Here is a 21,443-nt window from a genome sequence, read left to right on the forward strand (position 1 = left end):
AGAAGTAAAGTGCATTTTTAATTTCATAAGGCTTACAATAATTTTTATTTTGATTTAAAATGCTAATATCGGTATTTTCAACAAAGTTCATTACACAAATATCAAAATCCTCTCAAATCAATAAAATGATTCGAAATTTCTCCAAAATGAATTGTACATTCTATATTTAAAACTAATCTAGAATTTTCAGAATTTAAGATGAATAATTTCATTTTCGCTAATATGAAAATCTTTCTATTTAAATGGAGAAATATTTATAACAAGGTGAAAAAAATCTACAGACATTTGAATAAAAAGGATAGATAAACTTATAACATAATTAATTGTTGGTTCGAGTGGATATGGGAAAACAACTCTATTGCTACCTTTAATCTAAAATAGATTGATTTATTTTTTTAATTTAAAAGTTTTTAGTTAATATTTTGAATGATATGTCTTATTGCCAGAAAGATTTCACAACGTTGAGAAAGTATAAACAAAAAGACATATTATTGTTATTATTCAGGCAGGTTTAGTTCCTTATATATATATATATATATATCCCGTTTTTAATTGTAAAATATAGATTACTGTTTTGACTATGTTCCAGAATCCCGAACATGTAATAGTACTACGGAGTTCAAATGTAAAAACAACCGCTGTATCCCTCTGCACAGGAAGTGCGACAACCAGGACGATTGTGGAGACGGCAGCGACGAGGATCCTAATAACTGCCGTCAGTATAGCCTATATAACTTAGACTAACACTTAAATATATTTAATGAATTGTATAAGGAAATAGGCCATTTACTGTTATTCTTTGCATTAAGAGACTATCTATTTATGGAATTTTGTCCCATGTTATACAGCGTGTTTCACATTACCCATGTCTAATGTCTAACGATCACAAACGGATAACTGCAAAGACTTAGTTTAAACAAATTGTTCTCTAAATTGAACAAAGAAATTGGTTTGAACTATTCGTGGAATACACAAGAGGATGGATCTATGCCTTGAAAATAACGGCGTGCATTTCGGGCGTCGTTTAATGTATGCTAAGAATGTAGCTAGCCTCGAACGCATAGTTGAAGAGATATTTATTAATGCAGTGTAGACTGATTTTAAAACATTGTTTGTCCTTTTACCTGCAGAAGTAAGAACAATTTTCTATAGACTTTAAACCGCCATTTTCAAAATAATAGATATGCTAAAATATTGTTTTCGCTAAAACGTTTACGATGCAAATGTATTTAAAATTTGTACAACATGATTTGTGTTTGCATTTAAAAGTTAGAGGTTCCTACATAAGGTTCTCTATTTGTGGACCACACTGTATTTTTACAGAGTTGTTATTTTAAATAAATCATTCTTTAAATTCGAAACAACCTTATATTAAAAATTATGTTATTTACTAAATTTCAAATGTGAGTTCAAATAAGCTATTCAATATAATTTCTCCTCAATTCCATCCTTGTAATGAACAGAAAGAGGTTTAGTTTTAATTTAAAAATTAGTATTCAATAAGTAGTTAAATTGCTATGCATTAAATTATGTGTAATGTAATTTATTATCTATAAAATGATTTCATACAAAACAAACTAAAAGCTGTGAAATAATTTTGTGAATTTACTTCAGTGTTAGGTAAAAATACTTTGAGCGATTTAATAAAAATAAGCATTTCCGACCAAAGCACGAGATGGCACTGTAATGGGAATAAATACAAATTGTCATCGACATATCAGGGCCTTTTTGATTACTAGAAGCTCGCCTGGAGAGTCACTGATGGGGAATAAATTTACTTTCAAGGAAAACAACCAACTTCATGCAATGAAGCGTACTTAACGAGGCATACGATAAATCAGTTGTTCTCATAGTAGGTTTTTAAAGAAGACTAATAATGGTTAAAGTGAAATTATATATGGTACTTTACGTGAGTCACAAGGCGTTGGCTACATTTTATATATTATTCATTGCATATATTAAATATTTATTTATAATCGTTGGTTATAATTGAAAGATATTGAAATTTCAGTTTATTTAAATGTTTCTCAGAAGAAAAACATTTTTTCGTTTTAAAAGCAAATTGCTCTACAGTTAATATAACTAATCGATACATTCCATAATTAAAATCTGTAATTAGAACACCATATATGGAATGTTTTCTATGTATGTATATATATATATATATATATGTATATTTTAATATATATATATCATTCTTAATTTTCATTTTCCGTGTTGCTGTTTTATTTTTATTATGTTCTTATAGCCCTATTTATATGTTTTTAATTTCCTGAAGACGCCTTAAGCCGAAATATTTAAACTGTTAATACATTTGAAGATTTCTTATTGAAGATTAATATATATATATATATATATATATATACACACACACACACACACACACACACACACACACACACACACACACACACATATATATATATATATATATATATATATATATATAAGGTAATTAAGGTTTACTTCAAATACTTGATTACTTATAAACTGAACTTACGCAATAAATGTATGAGTAAATTATACTACACAAAATTAGAAATCTTCTATTGTTTTTTACCCTCTTAACTTAGTGTAATAGCAATTTCAGTAGTACCTACTTTATAAACTACAACCAATAACAATTTGAACGTGCCTTACACAGTTGTAGATAGTAACAGGAAGGGAAGGGCCGTTCTAGTTGAATAGTGCATATTTTATATTGTAGATATTAATTTTTAATCGCTAACCTTTTGCTAACGTAAAATGTAATTTGTATTGAATCATTATTATTTATATTTATCTATAAAAATAAAATTATTACAAAAGTGCAAGCCTATATGTAGGTATATAAATAAATATATTAAATATATATATATATATATATATATATATATATACACATATATATAAAATATAAATAATATATATATATATATATATATATATATATATATTTAATAATGAAGTTTAATATTAATAACAATGAAATACAAGAATATATATATTCAGGATTTAAATATGAGAACCCGTGTGTAATTATAAAATACAGATAACCGGTTTTATTTTCGCAGTATAATAACTAGCTTTATTTATGTTTTAGTGCTCGGGACATGTTCGACTACGGAGTTCAAGTGTAAAAATAACGTCTGTATCCCACTACACTGGCAGTGCGACGGCGAGGACGATTGTCGAGACGGAAGTGACGAGGATCCAATTAACTGCCGTCAGTATATATCAGCGGTTCCCAAAAGGTGGTCCGCGGACCCCTAGGGGTCCGCAAAGCTCGTTAAGGGGGTCCGCAGCGAGGTGGTATAAAATAAAAAAAAACTTTCTATTAAAAGTTATTCTATAATTTTGATTTTTTTAAAGTGTTAAAATATAACACTAAACAGATATTTTAGGTATGCGAGTAAATACGATCAGCGTAGTTTGTAAGTCCATAATGTGAACTGTGACAAGCTTATAGAGACATCATTACTGGGCGAGTGACGGAGCGATAGTACGAGAGTGAGCGGCGAATGACGCTGATATACATTTCCCCACTCCAGCGAAAACCGCTCCTAACCGGTTTGTCAGCCATGGCATTGACCACTGCTCCCACTACGCGCCGTCGCCGACACTCGCAGTCGCTCACGTGATCTCTCAGAATAGATTCAGTTGTACTGTGTTGTACGTTCAGTGGTACTCAGTGTTGTTGTCTGTTGATAATTGCATTTATGTAACAACAGTTTTTTAATAATAGTTGGTCGGTTTAGTTTAGTGTTTAGTGGCCAAAAGTAACAATGGATCGTTGGTTAATTAGTGCCAAGTTAAAAAGGCCAATATCTGACGTGGAAAAAGGAAGAGCATCCTTCATGTAGTACTGCTATGGTCGATGAAGTGCCCAGCTGTGAACAGCCCTGTACTAGCTTAAGAAGCGTGAGTAAAAAATTAGGTACCAGTAAAAAAATAAGAAAATACAATAATGAATATTTGGAATTAGGTTTTACATATATTGGTACTGAAGATAATCCAAAGCCACAGTGCGTTATTTGTTTAGAAGTTTTGTCAAATGAAGGCATGAAACCTGCTAAATTGCGACGTCACCTTGAAACAAAAACATCCTGAATCTAAAAACTAAGTCAGTAGAGTTTTTCAAACCTAAAGCTAAACGAGTTAAAAAAATCTAAAAATATAATTAAAAAAGGTATTGTAGGTCTAAATGTCAATGAAAATGCAACATTAGCTTCTTACCAGGTTGCTGAGCTTATTGCAACTTCTGGCAGGCACACACAATAGCAGAAGAACTTATTATCCCTGCTGCTGTAAAAAATGTGCAGAATTGTGCTTGGAGATCAAGCAGCTAAAATGATCAGCCTCAATTCCATTATCGAACAATACAGTTCAAAAGGCGAATAACAGATATGTCTGAAAATATCCAATACAATTTATTTATGAAATATCTTAATAGCGACATGTTTGCCTTGCAAATAGATGAAAGCACGGATATATCCAAGAAAAGCTACTATGCTAGTTTTTGTCAGATTTATTTTCGAACATCAATGTTATGAAGATTTTTTGTTCTCTTGTGAACTTATATGCATACAAAAGGTGAAGATATTTTTAATGCTATTGATACGTTTTTTTCCCAACACAATATTAAGTGGGATAAATGTGTTTCTATTACAAGTGATGGTGCTGGAGCTATGTCTGGCTACAAAAACAGGATTATTGGGCATATTACAAAAAGTCGCACCACATGTCCAATGGACTCATTGTTGCATCCACAGGGAAGCACTGGCAGCGAAAAATATGCCAGTAGCACTTAAGACTACCTGTGATGAAGTTGTTAAGATAATTAATTTCATTAAATCACGCCCCCTACAATCCAGGCTGTTTGAAGCGTTATGCAGAGACATGCAGAGTGTGAGCATATTCAGCTCTTGTTACACACCGAGATTAGGTGGCTCTTCGGGGAAAGGTACTTGAGCGGTTTTTTGAACTCAGAGATGAGGTTCGTGTTTTTTCTCCTGGAAACCACAATTTTCTAATCAACTGAACGATTTTAATTGGCTATGTAAGGTTGCTTACATATCAGTTATTTTTGGACACTTAAATGAATTAAATTTAAGTTTGCAAGGATTTTATGTGGATATATTCAGAGTGGAGGACAAGATTGCAGCAATGAAACAAAAATTTGAACTTTGGTCCAGAAGAGTTGAAAAAAAAATCATTTACAAACTTCCGATTACTACAAATGTTTTTAGAATCTAACCAGGAGCAGTTATCAGAAAATGTCAGAGAAGAAATATCGGCCCACCTTAAGACTTTAGCAACATCATTGAAAGAGTATTTTCCAGAACCAGATTCTAAGAAACAGTTGGATAAGAGATCCCTTTACTACTATGGACATTGAAGAAACTAAATTTAATTGAAAAAGAACAAGACCAACTCATTGATTTATCAAGCAATGGCACCCTTAAAAGTACCTACAAGGACGAAACACTCATGGAGTTTTGGTTGATAGTGCAGCGGAGACCACAAGGAGTTAGCTTTTAAAGCCTTAAAACATTTAATACAATTTTGCACAACCTACAAATGTGAACAGGCGTTTCTCCACATTATGCTATATGAAAAAACAAATATCGGAATCGTCTCAATGTGCATGACGATTTTCGTTTGAAGGTCTCAAACTTGCGACCTGATATGAAAGAAATTCTGGACAAAAAAGATAGATTTCATCTTTCACACTAGGACTAATCAAAAATCATATAAAAAAGTGAAAAAAATCTTTTAAACAATTCATAATATTATAAAATTAAATTGATAACAATTTAAATTATGTAAAATAAAAATTATGTAATGTAAAATTAAAATTTCATCTTTTTTAATTTAATGTGTGCCCACTTATTTGTTTCCTAGCTAGGCAAACGAACGTTTTTGGCATTTGTTTTAATACTTTTAAAAAAATATTGGATAATAATGTAAACACAAGAGTGCAATAATTACTTTTCAGTTTATGTTGTATCCATCGTTGGTATATATCCAGTAAGTATAAATAATATAAATATATTACAAGTACATTATGATTATATATATATATATATATATATATATATATATACATATATATCCGTTTGTTTAAGTTATTAATAAATACCCCACTTACCATACATTCAAAATTACTTTTAGGGGTCCCCAATGGTTTGAGTTATTTTCAGGGGGTCCTCAACTCGTTAGAATTTGGGAACCGCTGGTATATATAACGTAGACTGACACTAAAATATAGTTTTTAACTGGTATATGGAAATAGGCCCTCAACGTTTCTTATTATTTGTATTAATTATAGTTTTTATAATAACTTAATGTTTACATTAATTTAATCTAAATTTTTTTATTATCTTAAACATTGAAAAATGTATTTGCTAATTGAATTTTGAAATTTTCTGAATGTGTTATAAGTCTTAAAACCAATCAAATTTTTTCATAAATTAAGAATTTTGTATTTCTTATTTTCTGCTAATTCAATTCGTATTATATACTCTGTATATCTTTATTCTTTAACTCGGTTTAACTCTTTTAATTCAATTTAAATATATGAGCCACACCCCGCTTCCGCCTCGCCCGTACCAAGCTAGCTTAACAAAGAACGTGCTCCCATTGGAGCGGAGCGGGGCCCGACTCACGGAGAGAGAGCAAGGAAAGGCAAAGAAAGAACGTGGATGGCCAGCCATAGTGAAAATATATATATATTTGAGAAGAAAAAAAAAACAAGGGGACAAACGCAGACAAAACTACCCAGAAAGGTTGCCTACTCAGGTGCACCTGGAGAACAAAAATATAAGTGGTCAACCCAGACTTATGGATAAAATTTAAAATCTTTATAAATTTAAGTTAGATAGAATTTAGAGCGCCAAATTTCAAACAGGAAAAGCCAAAATCACCCGGAGTCCTGTGGCACAGGGCGGGTTCCTGAAAGGATAGAATTAACCTAAACTTAACTACTTAAAACTAGATAACAAACTGGATAACAATACTTAAATAACAGGCACACTGAGACAATATCACAGCAGGGTATCACAGAGAAATAATGTCCCTCAGGTAGGAAAACCTTAGTAGCCCGCCATGGCACCGGTGTAAGGACCCGGCCCAAGAATCATGGGAGAGGCGGACATTGGAGCTGGAGCTCGTGAACCCTGCAAGCACAGAGTGCTTCTATAGCCTGTCTTGCTAGGTAAACATTTCAACAAAGTAAAAGTGTACAAACAAGTTTCAGAAGCCCTGAGTACATGAAAACAAATTCAAAAGAATAAAAGTTAAGAACTAAGGGTGAAAAAAAAAAAAATAGTAAAAAAAATTTAGAAGGTAAAACTATTATAATCAATAAATATACAGGAAATTACAAGTTTAAAGTTATAATTAACTGCTGTGACATAAGTAATAGTACAGTACAAAACAAAAGGTAAGCCTAGAAAACCTTTGGTTTAAAAAAACAAAAGAAACTCATATGACCAAGTACAAAATAAATTAAGATAAGGTCAGAATTTCAACTTTAAAGACTAACAGTAAGTAAAGGCAAGCACAAAAGGAGTGGGAACCTTTAGTAAAAGTAGCAGGACATCTGGGTCAAGCAGAGAGAGCTTAAGATAAACATTTGGTGGTACATAAAAAAAAAATAATAACCATAATACAAGACAACTACCAAGGAAACTAAAAATTATGGAAAAACTTATAAAATACACTATGTAGAGTTAATTCCTGAACCGAATTAGCTGAAACTTTCTGAAAAAGCAGGGGAAAAAGCTCCCTGCAGCTATAATAAGGTAAATCCCCCCTGAAAATTTAGGGAAACAAAAGATAGCCTAAGAAACCCTTTGATCTAGGCTTATATTAAACTCTAGGCCTATCTAGGCTAAAAACTTAAACTTAGAAACAGGGTGAAAACAGTTTGCCTAGAGTTGAACAGAATAAAAGTTAAATCCGGAAAACATAATCCCCAATTTAAATTCCCCCAAATAAACGTTAGCCTAAGAAACAAAAACAATGGGAAAAGTTAAAGTTGCCAGTTTCAAGGGTCAGTAAAAAAAACAATTTAGCGGCCTCCTAAGGCTGGGAGAAAAGTACTAAATAACACATAACTAATAAATACAAACTAGAATCCCCAGAACCTATAACTTAAATTCAGAACCACACGCTTATTGAGGTTAACCTGCTAAACGAACAAATATAAGTAAAATATAAATAGAGAACAGTACTCACTCGTCAGTTGACACAGCCGTGTTTAGCCAGACATTTGGGGCAGAACAAAACCCAAAACAAAACCCAAAACCAAATAAAAGGGTAAAACAAAATAAACTTCACTAGTAAACGGTCTGAACAGAAGTCAAAGTCGCTACTCTCTCGATCCAGTCGCAGACGACACCAAAGCCTCGAAGAGTCAACGAGAGCAAACACCAACAACAAAAATAAAGCACTATAACAAAAGAGTCGGGAAAACCGAAAGGGGCACGAGAATTTGACCCGGCTCATATATTAAAATATATTTATATATTCTATATTTTTTACATTTCCAAATCTATGCATATTTTATTCTTTTTTCTTTAAAATAAAGAAAATCGACAACCATTTTATCAAATTTGAAAACACAGTTTACCGGATTTATGTTACCGGTATATTAGCTGTTTTGTCTAATATTGCAGAGAACCGGATGTGTACGACTTCGGAGTTCAAGTGCAATAATAGTCGCTGTATCCCACTTGACTGGCGGTGCGATCACGAAGACGACTGTCGGGATGGCAGCGACGAGGATTCACGTAACTGCCGTAAGTATATATAACTTATACTGACACTTAACTTTTAGATAGTCCTTAGGGAGTTGTAGAATTCTTAACTTTTACAAGGAAATAGCCCATTCAAAGTCCTATTATTTGTATTAAGAGACGACCCATTTATAGAATTTGAGTAATACAGGGTGTTTCATAACACCCGTCTCAAATGTATAACGATCAAACGTATAACTGCAAATATTTAATTTGAACGAGTTCTCCACTAAATCGTACACAGAAGTGGAAAGTGCTCGTGGACTACATGTCAGGATTCATCTATGCCTGGAAAACACCGTGCACTTCCGTGTTATTTTATACACGCTAAGAATGTAGCCAGACTCGAACTCATATTTGAAAAGATATTTATTAACGTAGTGACAATAGCTTTTGTTATTCTTTATTCACCTTAATTGCCAAAAAGAACCGTTTTCTTTACACTTTCAACCGCCATTATTAAACTAAATTATTTATTCACATGTTTTCTTCACCTAAATGTTTAGCATGCAATGATCTTTAAGATTACACACAACATGATGTGTGTTTGCACAATTTTGAGTTTCAAACATATGACCCTCTATTTGTTGGAAACTCTGTATTTGTCAGTGTTATTATTATATTAAACTAATTCTTTAGGGTCGATTTAGTAGGAAATCTTTTTAAACTAAATCTAGGCTAAATCACTATGCTTATCACAGATGCTGTCAGTCTGAAACACACTCTTATTATAATTTGTAGGTGAACTATTAGTATTTAATTAGTAGTTAAATTGTAATATAATGATAATTACCTTATATCTCTTCTTCCATTTCAATGTACCTACATTACATTTAATGTTATAGTCTAGTTCGTGTCTAAAGAATTACGTTACTCAGAAACAGATATACCTATTACGATATAGTAAAAATGGAAATATACCTTGAATTATGTAATGTAATTTGAAAAAAAAAATGCTAATTGTTATGAACTTTTTAATTTAAAACTGCAATAGTAAATGATATAAAAATTACAATAAACCAGTTGTTCTTCCATTATATTTATAAAATATAAGAGTTTTAAAATTCATATTAATGAGAAGCTTTTTTTATCATATAACAAAACTTGTATTTTTAAAACTATTTATTCAGAATTTTGTTATAACATATATGTGTTATGTATCGAATGGAATTATCCTCCTCTCTTTGAAACAGTTCTATAAGTATTATTTCTTTATTAAAATATAATTTTAATTGCAATAATACATTTATAACAATTGGGGCAACATAACCATTCCTAGTTTACTGCTTTATTAAAATTCCAGACACATTTAAGTTATTTTTAAGTTTATTTAAGTTTAGTTGTACAATTTGTAATCAACGGGCGATCACGTTTCTGAGCTTCTCGTCTAGAAATAGTAGAGTAGAGTAGAACCCTATCTAGCCCACAAACCGGCCGATTGGTAGTACTTTAATTTTAAACAAACAAATATTATCAAAAAAGTTCAAGCTGGCTTTGTAATGGTAATAAATAAAAATTGGCATCGCTATGTCAGGCTCTTTTCGTCTACTCGAAGCTTGTCTGGAGAGTCGCCGATGGGGAATTAATTTACTTTCAAGGCTAAAAGGCTTTCGATAAACCAGTTGTTACTTTCCTAGTAGTTTTTTGAAGAAATGGTTTTCTTCTCGTTCTTCCTTTAAAAGACTAAATTTTATCCAATAAGACTTCAAAATAATGGCATTAAGATATATATATACAGGTTGATTCATGAAGTTCTCCCCCCACTTCTACAGCACATTGTACTAGTAAAAATAATGAAAAAAATGTTATATAAACATAGGTCCGAAAACGCTTCGTTAGCGAGTTTACAGCTAGCGAAAGATTTCGCCTGAATACCTGGGTAAAGAGTAAAATAAAGCCATACTGAACTTTTGGAAAGGTTAATTAAGTAAGAAATATCGTGGATTCTTATGTATTTTTACCTGATAAAGCTAATAAAAATAGGTTTCAGAACTGTACCTGTAGTAGTTTTTGAGGGATTCAGGGTTATAAATGCAAAAAGTTGGGGGCACGAAACAATGTTTTTTTAAGTTTGATGTACAATAACTTTGTTAAATTGGTAATAAATACATAAAATCAACAAACATTAATTGTAGAGAATTTAATCCTGAGAAAATTGATATAATCAAAAAGTCTAAAATAAAACAGAAATAAGTACCAAAAAAATCGATTTTATTCAGTATAAATACGTTACTAGCTGTAAAGAAATACCGTACGGTATTTAGTTTAAAATAAAACAAAAACAAAATGTTTGTTCCTTAATGATGAGATAAATTGAGAAAACAAGATTAACTGTTAAATAAATTTTGTTTGTAAATAAAAATATCATGTTTTATTACGTTGTATTTTTTTTAAATAAAAAATTTACATCAAATGTTCGAAAATAAATGAAGCAAACATTTTCCCATTATTGTTTAAATAATCATCGAAATGCAGTTTTTTTGTTTTATTAATTTCTAAGTTGGTAACGCACGAATAACAGCTGATCAACAATGGTATTCCTGTAACTGTTACGTTTAGAACTGTGTAGTTAGTGGTGTTTTGCAAGCTGCAGCAGGAGATCGGTTCTGTGAATCGTGTTATTAAATGCAATTTTTCTGTGAATTATAATTCGATTGTTTATTCAGCGAAAAAATGCCTTACTTATTTACATCAGAGGAATAACGCTGATATGGTTTTTATGTTGGGTTACTGTAATGGTAATGCTAGAGCTGCTGTAGAAGAATATGAACTACGTTACCCTAATAGGAGGATCCCAGATACCAAAACAATTTCAGGAATTTTTCGTACACTTCGGGAAACAGGATCACTACCAAGTACTAGAACCAATTATGAACGAGCTGTCCAACTTGATGATGATATTGTTATTAAATGCTGTTCATCGCAGTCCAGGTGTAAGTACACGACATATTTCTAGGCGGATAGGAGTTTCGCAGTCAACGGTGTGGAGGTCACTTAATCGAAAACAAATTTTATCCGTTTTCATAAACAAAAGGTTCAACATCTACAGCTAGAGGATGGTCCGCTTCGCTTGGAGTTTTGCAACTTTTTGAATATTAATAATCAACTCTACAAGCGTATTTTTGTTTACGGATGAGGCACAATTCACACGGCATTGTGTGACACACGGCATTGTGTCAAATAACTTGCACAATGAAACACTCATGAGCAGAAGAAAATCCACATGAGGTAGTGGAACAGAACTTTCAACACCGGATTTAGCGTCACAATGTGTGGTGTGGCCTTTTGCACAATCGGCTGATTGGACCTTTCATATTACCTGGACGCCTAAATGCTGAGTTCTATTTTGCATTTCCTTCAAGAAGAGTGTTGCCGCAGCTGTTAGAGAATGTTCCTTTAACATCTCAAACAAAAATTTGTACTTCCAGCATGACGGAGCACCCTCCCCACTTTTCACGTGCCGTTTCTGCTTACTTAAATCATCAATTTCCTGGACACTGGATTTGGTCGTGGAGGGCCTCACCCTTGGCCACCAAGATCACCAGATCTATCTCCATTGGATTATTGCATCTGGGGATGGATGAATGAAAAGACATTGTATACAAGACAAAAGTGAATTCTCGTGATGAATTAATTGCCCGTATTATGGATTCGGCTGTGCAGATACAGGGAAGTCCTGAAAAATTAAGAAACGCAACAAAAGCAATTCACAAACGTGCTGCAAAATGTATTGATAATGATGGCCCTCATTTTCGAACATCTATTATAAAAAAGGTGCGTACGGTTGGCCCAACCTGATTAATTTTGCTTAAAACTAGTAATGTATTATACTGAATAAAATCGATTTTTTGGTACTTATTTCTGTTTTATTTTAGACTTTGATTATATAAATTTTCTCAGAATTAAATTCTCTACAATTAATGTTTGTTGATTTTATGTATTTATTACCAATTTAACAAAGTTATTGTACATCAAACATAAAAAAAACATTGTTTCGTGCCCCAATTTTTTGCATTTAACCCTGAATCCCTCAAAAACTACTACAGGTACAGTTCTGAAACCTATTTTATTAGCTTTATCAGGTAAAAAATACATAAGAATCCACGATATTTCTTACTTAATTAACCTTTCCAAAAAGTTCAGTATGGCTTTATTTTACTCTTTACCCAGGAATTCAGGCGAAATCTTTCGCTAGCTGTAACTCGCTAACGAAGCGTTTTCGGACCTATGTTTATATAACATTTTTTTTCAATTATTTTTACTAGTACAATGTGCTGTAGAAGTGGGGGGAGAACTTCATGAATCACCCTGTATATATATATATATATATATATATATATATATATATATATATATATATATATATATTTGTATTTATATGTATGTATGTATGCATAAAGGATAATTAATATTTACTTCCAATGCTTGGCAACGTATAAGCTGTACTTACAGTATAAATGTATTAAGAATTTTTATGAGTTTGTGAAAATTATTTTTAAATAAAGGTAGGTATATATAAAAAAGGTTTTTATTATTGGTACTACAATCACATCACTACACAAAATGAACGATCTTTTATTTTTTTACACTCGTGACTATCAACTATTATAGTAATTATAGTATATTATTATATATAATTATATGTAATTATGTGACTATTATAGTAATTTCAATAGTACCTACTTTTTAAACTGCAGCCAATAACTACTTTAAAAATCCCTTATACCAGGAAGGAAAAACCTTAATGATCATTAAAATTTGTCCAAAGTTTATGTTTATAGCCATTGTAAACGTACATGTATTTTATTATAAAGTGGTCAACACTCAAGTTTAATTTCAACCAGAAATTTATTTTAAAGACAAATATACATCATAACTACTATCTTTAAATAGTGTTTGGCTATTTAATATACGTAATTACAATTTATAATGTGCAGCCGCTTTGATAATATTTATATTATGCAGCGCCACCTGGTGGTGAGTTATATTATTGGGAATAGCATATAAACCTTATCCGTGGAAAAATACACGGCGACGAGGAAGCCACAAAGAGGAAGATACACTGGAGCTTGACTCAACATTCACATTGAATCAACCCTTCCCACCATAGCTACGTTATGTGTAGAAACACGGTTGCTTCACTGTGCATAGAGATCGTCTCTATCACATCGTAGTGTACTAAATTGTGCACCTGATGAGACAATGAGAATACTTCTTCACCTATAATACACTATATTTTGTTGTCTAGGTATCTCTAATGACGAAACGCTGTAACGAGTTTAATTTGGGCTTCTTCGTCGCCGACTTTTTTGGGATCTCTTTAGAACAACATAACTCCAAATTTCAGGAGTCAATTCTGTAACAGCGTTAGATCCCAGACGCTTCACTAAGAGAAAGGTGAACTGGGGCTTAACTTAAAATTCACTTATACACAGTTGTAAATAGATATTGTGGACTAAAACGTGTAATTTAACTAGAGCTTAACTGAACATTCACATCGAATCAATCCTTCCCTATGTTATGGGTAAACTTGAAGAGATTGTAAATAACATCTTTAAGGATAACATCTTTAATATTATATATATATATATATATATATATATATATATATATATATATATATATATAAATAATATTCCAATAAACATTGAATCACGAAAAGTACTTGCTCCGCCGGGAGTCGAACCCGGATCTCTCCCTTGCCGGGTGAATGTGCTACCATTACACCACAGAGCGCTTACTTTTTCCGATTCAATTATCTTGTATTTGGCCGTATCTGTCACATATGCGTTTAAATAAGCAAACTAACATATGATCGGAAGACCAAATACCTGTAAAACGACTTTTATTTACATTGAATTGTATAAAGGGCAATTAATAGCCTTATTTAATTTCAATAAACATTGAATCACAAAAGTTACTATATAACTATACTATATATATAGTATATATATATATATATATATATATATATATATATATATATAATACTCGCCCCCAGGCCCCCTTTTGGGTGTTAGCCAAATTCTGTGAAGGGAAAAGAATGATTTGGTGCTGGGTAAAAATTCGGACATTATGTCATACCATGAAATTCCCAGGGGAGGGTTTTAACGTTACCGGGGGGTTAAGACATCAGGGGGTTATCTGGTCATACCAGGAACTTCCCAAGGGGGTTATGAGATTTGGTGATTGTCAAAATTTGGACATGATGTCATGCTATAAAATTCCCAAGGGGGGGAGTTTAACGTTACCGGAGGTTAAGATCATCAGGGGGGTTATCTGGTCATACCAGGAACTTCACAAGGGTGTTATGAGATTTGTTGATTGTTAAAATTCGGTCATGATGTCATGCTAGGAAATTCCCAGGGGCGGGGGGGGGGGGGTTAACGTTACCTGGGGATAAGACGTCAGGGGGTTATCTGGGCATACCAGGAACTTCCCAGGGGAGGGTTCAAGAGATTTGGTGATTGGTAAAATTTTAGGACATGAGGTCATGCTAATAAATTCCCAGGGGGGGGGTTAACGTTACAAGGTGATAAGACACCAGGGAATATCTGGTCATACCAGAATAACTTCCCAGAGGGAGGGTTAAGAGATTTGGTGATTGGTAAAATTCGGACATGAGGTCGTGCCCCAGGCCCCCATGATGTACGCTTGCAAATTCGGGGATAAGAGGGATTTTGTGATTGGTAAAATTCGTCGACATGAGGTCATGCCAGGACATTCCCCGGGGGGAGGGGGTTTAAATTTACCATCGGGGGGTTTAATTTACTCAGGAGGTTATCTGGTTATCCACGAAATTCCCAGGGGGTGTTTTAGTGTTACCAGGGGATAAGACATCAGGGGTTTTCATTTACTCAGGAGGTTTATGTGGTCATACCAGTAAATTCCCGGGTAGGGAGGGGGGTTAAGAGAATGCTGGTGATTGGTAAATCTGATGTGCGCTTGCAAATTCGGGGTTAGGAGCGATTTGGTATTTGGTAAATTCGGACATGAGGTCATGCCAGGAAATTCCCTGGGGGGGGGGGTTATGTTTACCAGGGGTTAAGAAACAAGGGGCTTAATTTACTCACAATTGTATCTGGTTATACCAGGAAATTACCTGGAGGGGGGTTAAGAGATTTGGTGATTGGTAAAATTCGAACATGAGGTCATGTCAGGAAATTCTAAGGGGGGGTTTTAACGTTACCGGGGGTTAAGGCATCAGGGGTTTAATTTACTCAGGAGATTATCTGGTCAGACCAGAAAAAATTACGGGGGGGTTTAATGTTACCGGGGGGTTAATGATACACGTGCGGCCTCTTTTAGAGTGTGTTGTGTCTGTGAACATAATTATAATTCACTCTCCTTATCTTCTGTTGACGCTTCACTGACGCTCAGCCAATTCGCGATGTTGGGCTAGAAGATGTATACTAGTCATTCGTTTATATAGTAATACAAACTCAATCAGGAACCGGGATGAATTGCACACATTCTTGGTCTTTATCAGATTATTAAGTTGATCGGGGGGTTCATTTACTCAGGAGTAGATTCCCGGGAGGGGGGTTAGTGCTATTGGGGCTTTTCAGAATACGTGGTGTTTTCCTGGGGAAAAAATTGTCTAGTTATCAGATATTTAATTTGTAAGTTGCAAAACAATGGTTCGACCGCTACCGCCTCCAGAGAAACAGAAATCTTGTGTAAAAAATTACTAAATATTTGCATATAAATACGTTTTTGCAGCCAAAAGTTAACGATAGGGCTAAAAGTCAATGATGCCTTTTTTGTAGATCACATGATTTCCTAATTCCATTAATGCATCTATTTTGGGCTACGATCAACAGTTTGGCCGCAATAGTGCCCGGATTATAAATATCACGTGAAAATTACACAAATATTGCACATAATCACATTTTGCGACTGAACTAATAGAGATAGGGCCAAAAGTCACTGGAAATTTTTTGTAGATCAAGTAATTTTATAAATTTTACCTTTGTTTTGTTTTGAGGTATGGCCAACCGTTTGGCCGTTATCGGGCCCGAAAATCTAATTTTGCACGTGAAAATTACATAAAATTTTGCACATAATCGCGTATTGCGGCCATACCGATGGAGATAGGGCAAAAAGTCACTGGACCATTTCCTGTAGATCACGTAATTTGCTAATTTGATGGAGTCAATCAGATTTGAGCTACGACCTACCGTTCGGCCCGCTATCGGGCTCGAAACATTTACTTTAAGCGAAAAAATCTTGGAATGTTCAAATGTTAGAGGCGTTTTGTCGCATTAACCATGGAAGATAGAGCAAAAAGTCACTGGACCTTTTTTGTAGTTCACTTCATTCTGACTATGAATTTTTTCGTCAGATCCGAGCTAGCACCAACGGTTTGCCCGCTGTCGGACTTACAAAAAATGCCTTGCAGGGGTAAAGAATGCGCGATTTTTTGGGAATTTTTTTGAGGGGTTTAGAAGTAAAAAAGTCCGGTGCCTGCAAGTGTGAAAAGTGCGAAAAAGGTTATCTGGTCATACAAGTTAATTCCAGGGGGGTTAATGTTAGTGGGGGTTAAGTTATTAGGGGGTTTAATTTACTCAGGAGGTTGTCTGGTCATACAAGGAAATTCCAGGGGGGGTTAAGTTATCAGGGGGGGTTTAAATTACGTAGGAGGTTATCTATGGTACAAGGAAATTCCAAAGGGGGTAATTTTACCGGGGATTAAGACATCAGGGGGTTTAATTTACTCAGGAGGTTGTCTGGTCATAGTAGGAAATTCCGGGGGGTTTAATGTTACCTTCGCTAATGCTCAGCCAATTCTTGATGACGAGCTCCTCACGTGTGTGAGATTTAATGGGGTGATCAAACCGAGGCGGAGAGAAAGAGTGGGGATGGAGGGGCCCCTCCTGCCAACTACAGATAGCCCGAGTGTGAGGAGCTCGTGTCAGTTTTAGATCCAATCAGTATAAACATAAACATAACCTACAAATGTGATTAGTGACATTTTTTTCTAACCACAATTGTTTTAGAGTTTCTTTACTCGTATTCTTTTTACTTACTTCTAAATTGGAATTAATTATATTAATTATAGAACTTTCTTTATAACCCAAAGACACTTTACACGAACATATCTGCAAAACATAGAAATTATATCGAATTAATTATATTAATATTGAACTTTCTTTATAACTCCAAAGACACTTTACAAAATGTGAGATGGTGCACAACGAAGTACAATGTCATAATCTTTTTGTGGTATTGGAATATATTCAAATTAATAGGGCAAAAGCAACATATTATAATGTGGTGGAGTCCTTAATTGGTAGTAAATAAATTAATAATTACACTACAAAATCTGTAATAAGAGTTATGTAATAGCTGTAATAAACTGAAGGGTATTAAAAAGATTAAAAAAGAAACTTGCGAGTAAATATTCAACCAAAAACATAATAATAGAAATATGACAAAACCAATGACGACAACTACCTGACTTAAATACCTAAACATAGCACGTGACATCATTAATAAATACAAAATTTTGAATATTATATTATATTACTGTAACTGACAAATTCAGTTTAAGATCATATATGAGTATATTTTTGGTTTACAATTTTAAACATTTATATTTATGTAAGAAAATATTACACGTTATATTACAGAAATTTTATGTTAGATACGGATGATGAAAATAATTTAGTCCTACTGATCTCTAATGCTACGAATATAAAGATTTATGATAGGCCTACAATTATAATTACACAAATTTATTGAAGACTCATTAATTCGGATATAAAACGACTCATTAATTCGTAAGATAATAAGAAATCAGAACCGTTCCGAACTGAGGTCGCTATTAGCCGCATTTACAGAGTTTTATCAGGGAATTTTCGGGATTTATCGGTACTGCTCGGCTCTGTCCCCACTCTTTCTCTCCGCCTCGGTTGATCACCCCATTAAATCTCACACGTGAGGAAAGCTCGTATTCTTGATGTGCTCTAGTAGACTTATACTAGTCAGTCATATTACGTAAGTAGGGTGTTAAAATTTTAACGAAAGTTTTGACTTCAAGGGCATTTTGCGGCTTAGAACCGTTAGAGATACGACAAAAAGTGACTGGACTTTTCTTGTAGAAAATTTAAAATCTAAGGGGATTCTATCGGATTTTATCTACGACCTCTGGTTTAGGCAGTACAGAGCTTGGGAGAAAAGACTGCACTGGCCACCTATGGTGAAATTCTTTAGTGTAAACAAAAAATAAAAACTACTTTTTTTTCTTTTATCAGATTATTAAGTTGATCAGGGGGTTTAATTTAATCAGGAATTCATCTACCAGGAGGGGGTGTTATGTTATCTTGGGTTATAAGGAACGCGTGGTACTTTTCTGGGAAATGTGTGTCTGTATCAGCATATGTAGATTGCAATATATGTATAAAAACGTAACAGTTGTACAAAAATTGTTATGAAAGTTTGTAAATTTTATAATGAATCGTTTAACTACTATTGCGCTTTAAATGTCATAAAAGAACAACCATGGTTAAAAGAAGCGAAATAATTATTGAAACGGTGTATGACATGGTGTAAGGTACATTGTTACGTACCGTACAGAGCTCGCCATACTCTATCTACTTCACGCCCGTGAACAAAACATTTCATTTTAAGTGCGTTTTGTCGCTTAAAAAAAAAAACAAATACACGATGGAGATAAGATAAAAGTGACTGGACATTTTTTGTAGTAGTAATATAATTTCCTTTAGACGTTCTGCTCTCAGATTTTTAGCTATAACCTATACTTCGGCCCGTGGTATTTATTATTTACGAACAGTCTGCACGGAAATAACTGGATTCTATTTCTATCTACGTAAATATAGGGACAGAGTAATATTGGCTGTTGAGGGTGTTTTGTCTGTTTTACGGCCAAACTAATGGAGATAGAGCAAAAAGTCACTGAGCCTTTTCTGTAGATCTCGCAATTTGCTAATTTGAATGGGTCGATTAGATTTGAGCTACGACCTACCGTTCGGCCGCTATCGGGTTCCAAAAACTTATTTTTAACGAAAAAATCTCTGGAATGTCAAATATTCGAGCGATTTGTCGCTTAACCATGGAAGATAGAGCAAAAAGTCACTGGACCTTTTTTTGTAGTTCACTCATTCCTGACTAACGATTTTTCGTCAGATTCGAGCTAAACTCCAACGGTTCGCCTGCTATCAGGCTTATACATGCGGCTGTATAAGTATTTATATATATAATATATATATAATATATATATATATTTATATATATATATATGATATATATATATATATATGAGAACCCGTGTGAAATTAGAAAATACAGATTAATGGTTTTATGATAGCAGTGTAATAACTGTTTTGACTTATGTTGCAGAGCTCCAGCCTTGTAATACTACGGAGTTCAAATGCAACAATAACCTCTGTATCCCACTACACTGGCAGTGCGACGACGAGGACGATTGTCATGATGGCAGCGACGAGGATCCACATAAATGCCGTCTAATTAAGACTGATACTTAAATAGAGTTATTAATAAGGAAATAGGCCACTTACCGTGTTATGCTTTGTATTAAGGAACGACCAATTTATGAAAACTTGCTCCATGTAATATAGGTTGTTTCAGATCGACGGTTTATTTTGTATCTTGGTCAAAAGGCTAACTGCAGAGAGCTTGAACGAATGCCCTAATAAAACGTACACAGAAGTGTTAGGAACTGTTAAAAATGTAAATAATTATGCGTTTACAGTTTTACATTTAGAGATTACAGTCACACGTGAAATCTACCTTTTTGTGACCGAGCCAGACGGGAAATTTTTATCACGGACGTTGTTTCATTATTGAAAGATTCGTAACGCCACTGCTAGATATATAAATTTTCTATAAACAATGAGCAGATTTATACTACTTGTTTCCTTTCCCATTTAGTTAAAGAAGATTTTGATATGGTGATCGTATATATTTTCATATGGTAATTTTGTTTCGGCTAAGCTGTGCATAACATTATTGAAAAAGTTTTGAAGCCTTTAGGGTCGATTCTTGAAATAATTGTCTAAAGTTTATTCCCTGTAACATTTGAAGGTATCTGCCATTTAAAACTGAGAATCACTGCAGAATCAAAATTAAACATGGTGTATCATATGGTTTCCTGTCTGTTTAAATTTGGTGCAATGATAGTATTTACATATGTTCTTCAGGAGGTCCATAGCCATATTTTCACAATAAATATATTTCAAAGTCAATGCAGAGAAGTATGTGTTTGGGTGTAAAATGGTGAGCGTTAAATTGTGAAAACAATCTTGGATATTTTACCATCTGACATCCCATTCGGATATTGACAATACTTTTTGACTTGAAGTTTATAACATATAATCTCGTAAAGAAAATATTTCAGAGCATTAAAAATTAAAAAAAATACACTTCTTGGCATTGATTAATGAATCGTGTTAGTTATCAAGATGGTTTTTTAATTGTGTGTTCAAAAAGCAATCAGTTGAATAGTCTATGAAAGCACTCCAAAATCCAAATAGTATATTTTATAACTACTGATATAACACTTCATGAATGTAATAATAAAGAACAGAATTATTTTCTAAGGGTGTTGTTTGTATGTAACCTTTGACAAATTTTTGTTAATTATTTTAATGTACTGCAACGTTTTGTGGGAAAAGCTCACAT

At 33.4% G+C, this 21,443-nt stretch overlaps 1 protein-coding gene across 1 annotated transcript in view; it reads left to right on the forward strand.

The window, feature by feature from the left end:
• The window catches only part of LOC124354882 (very low-density lipoprotein receptor-like), a 33,231-nt gene extending 11,870 nt beyond the window's left edge, over nt 1-21,361 (forward strand). The window contains exons 5-8 of the mRNA XM_046805646.1: nt 590-715; nt 3,083-3,205; nt 8,661-8,783; nt 20,142-21,361. Coding sequence (XP_046661602.1) covers nt 590-715; nt 3,083-3,205; nt 8,661-8,783; nt 20,142-20,287 — 518 coding nt within the window. The 3' untranslated portion in view covers nt 20,288-21,361. The remainder of the gene's footprint in view (nt 1-589; nt 716-3,082; nt 3,206-8,660; nt 8,784-20,141) is intronic.
• The last annotated feature ends 82 nt before the right edge of the window (nt 21,362-21,443 follow it).

The sequence above is a fragment of the Homalodisca vitripennis genome, chromosome 2 (genome assembly GCF_021130785.1).
Source record: "Homalodisca vitripennis isolate AUS2020 chromosome 2, UT_GWSS_2.1, whole genome shotgun sequence".
NCBI classification, from domain to species: Eukaryota; Metazoa; Arthropoda; class Insecta; order Hemiptera; family Cicadellidae; genus Homalodisca; species Homalodisca vitripennis.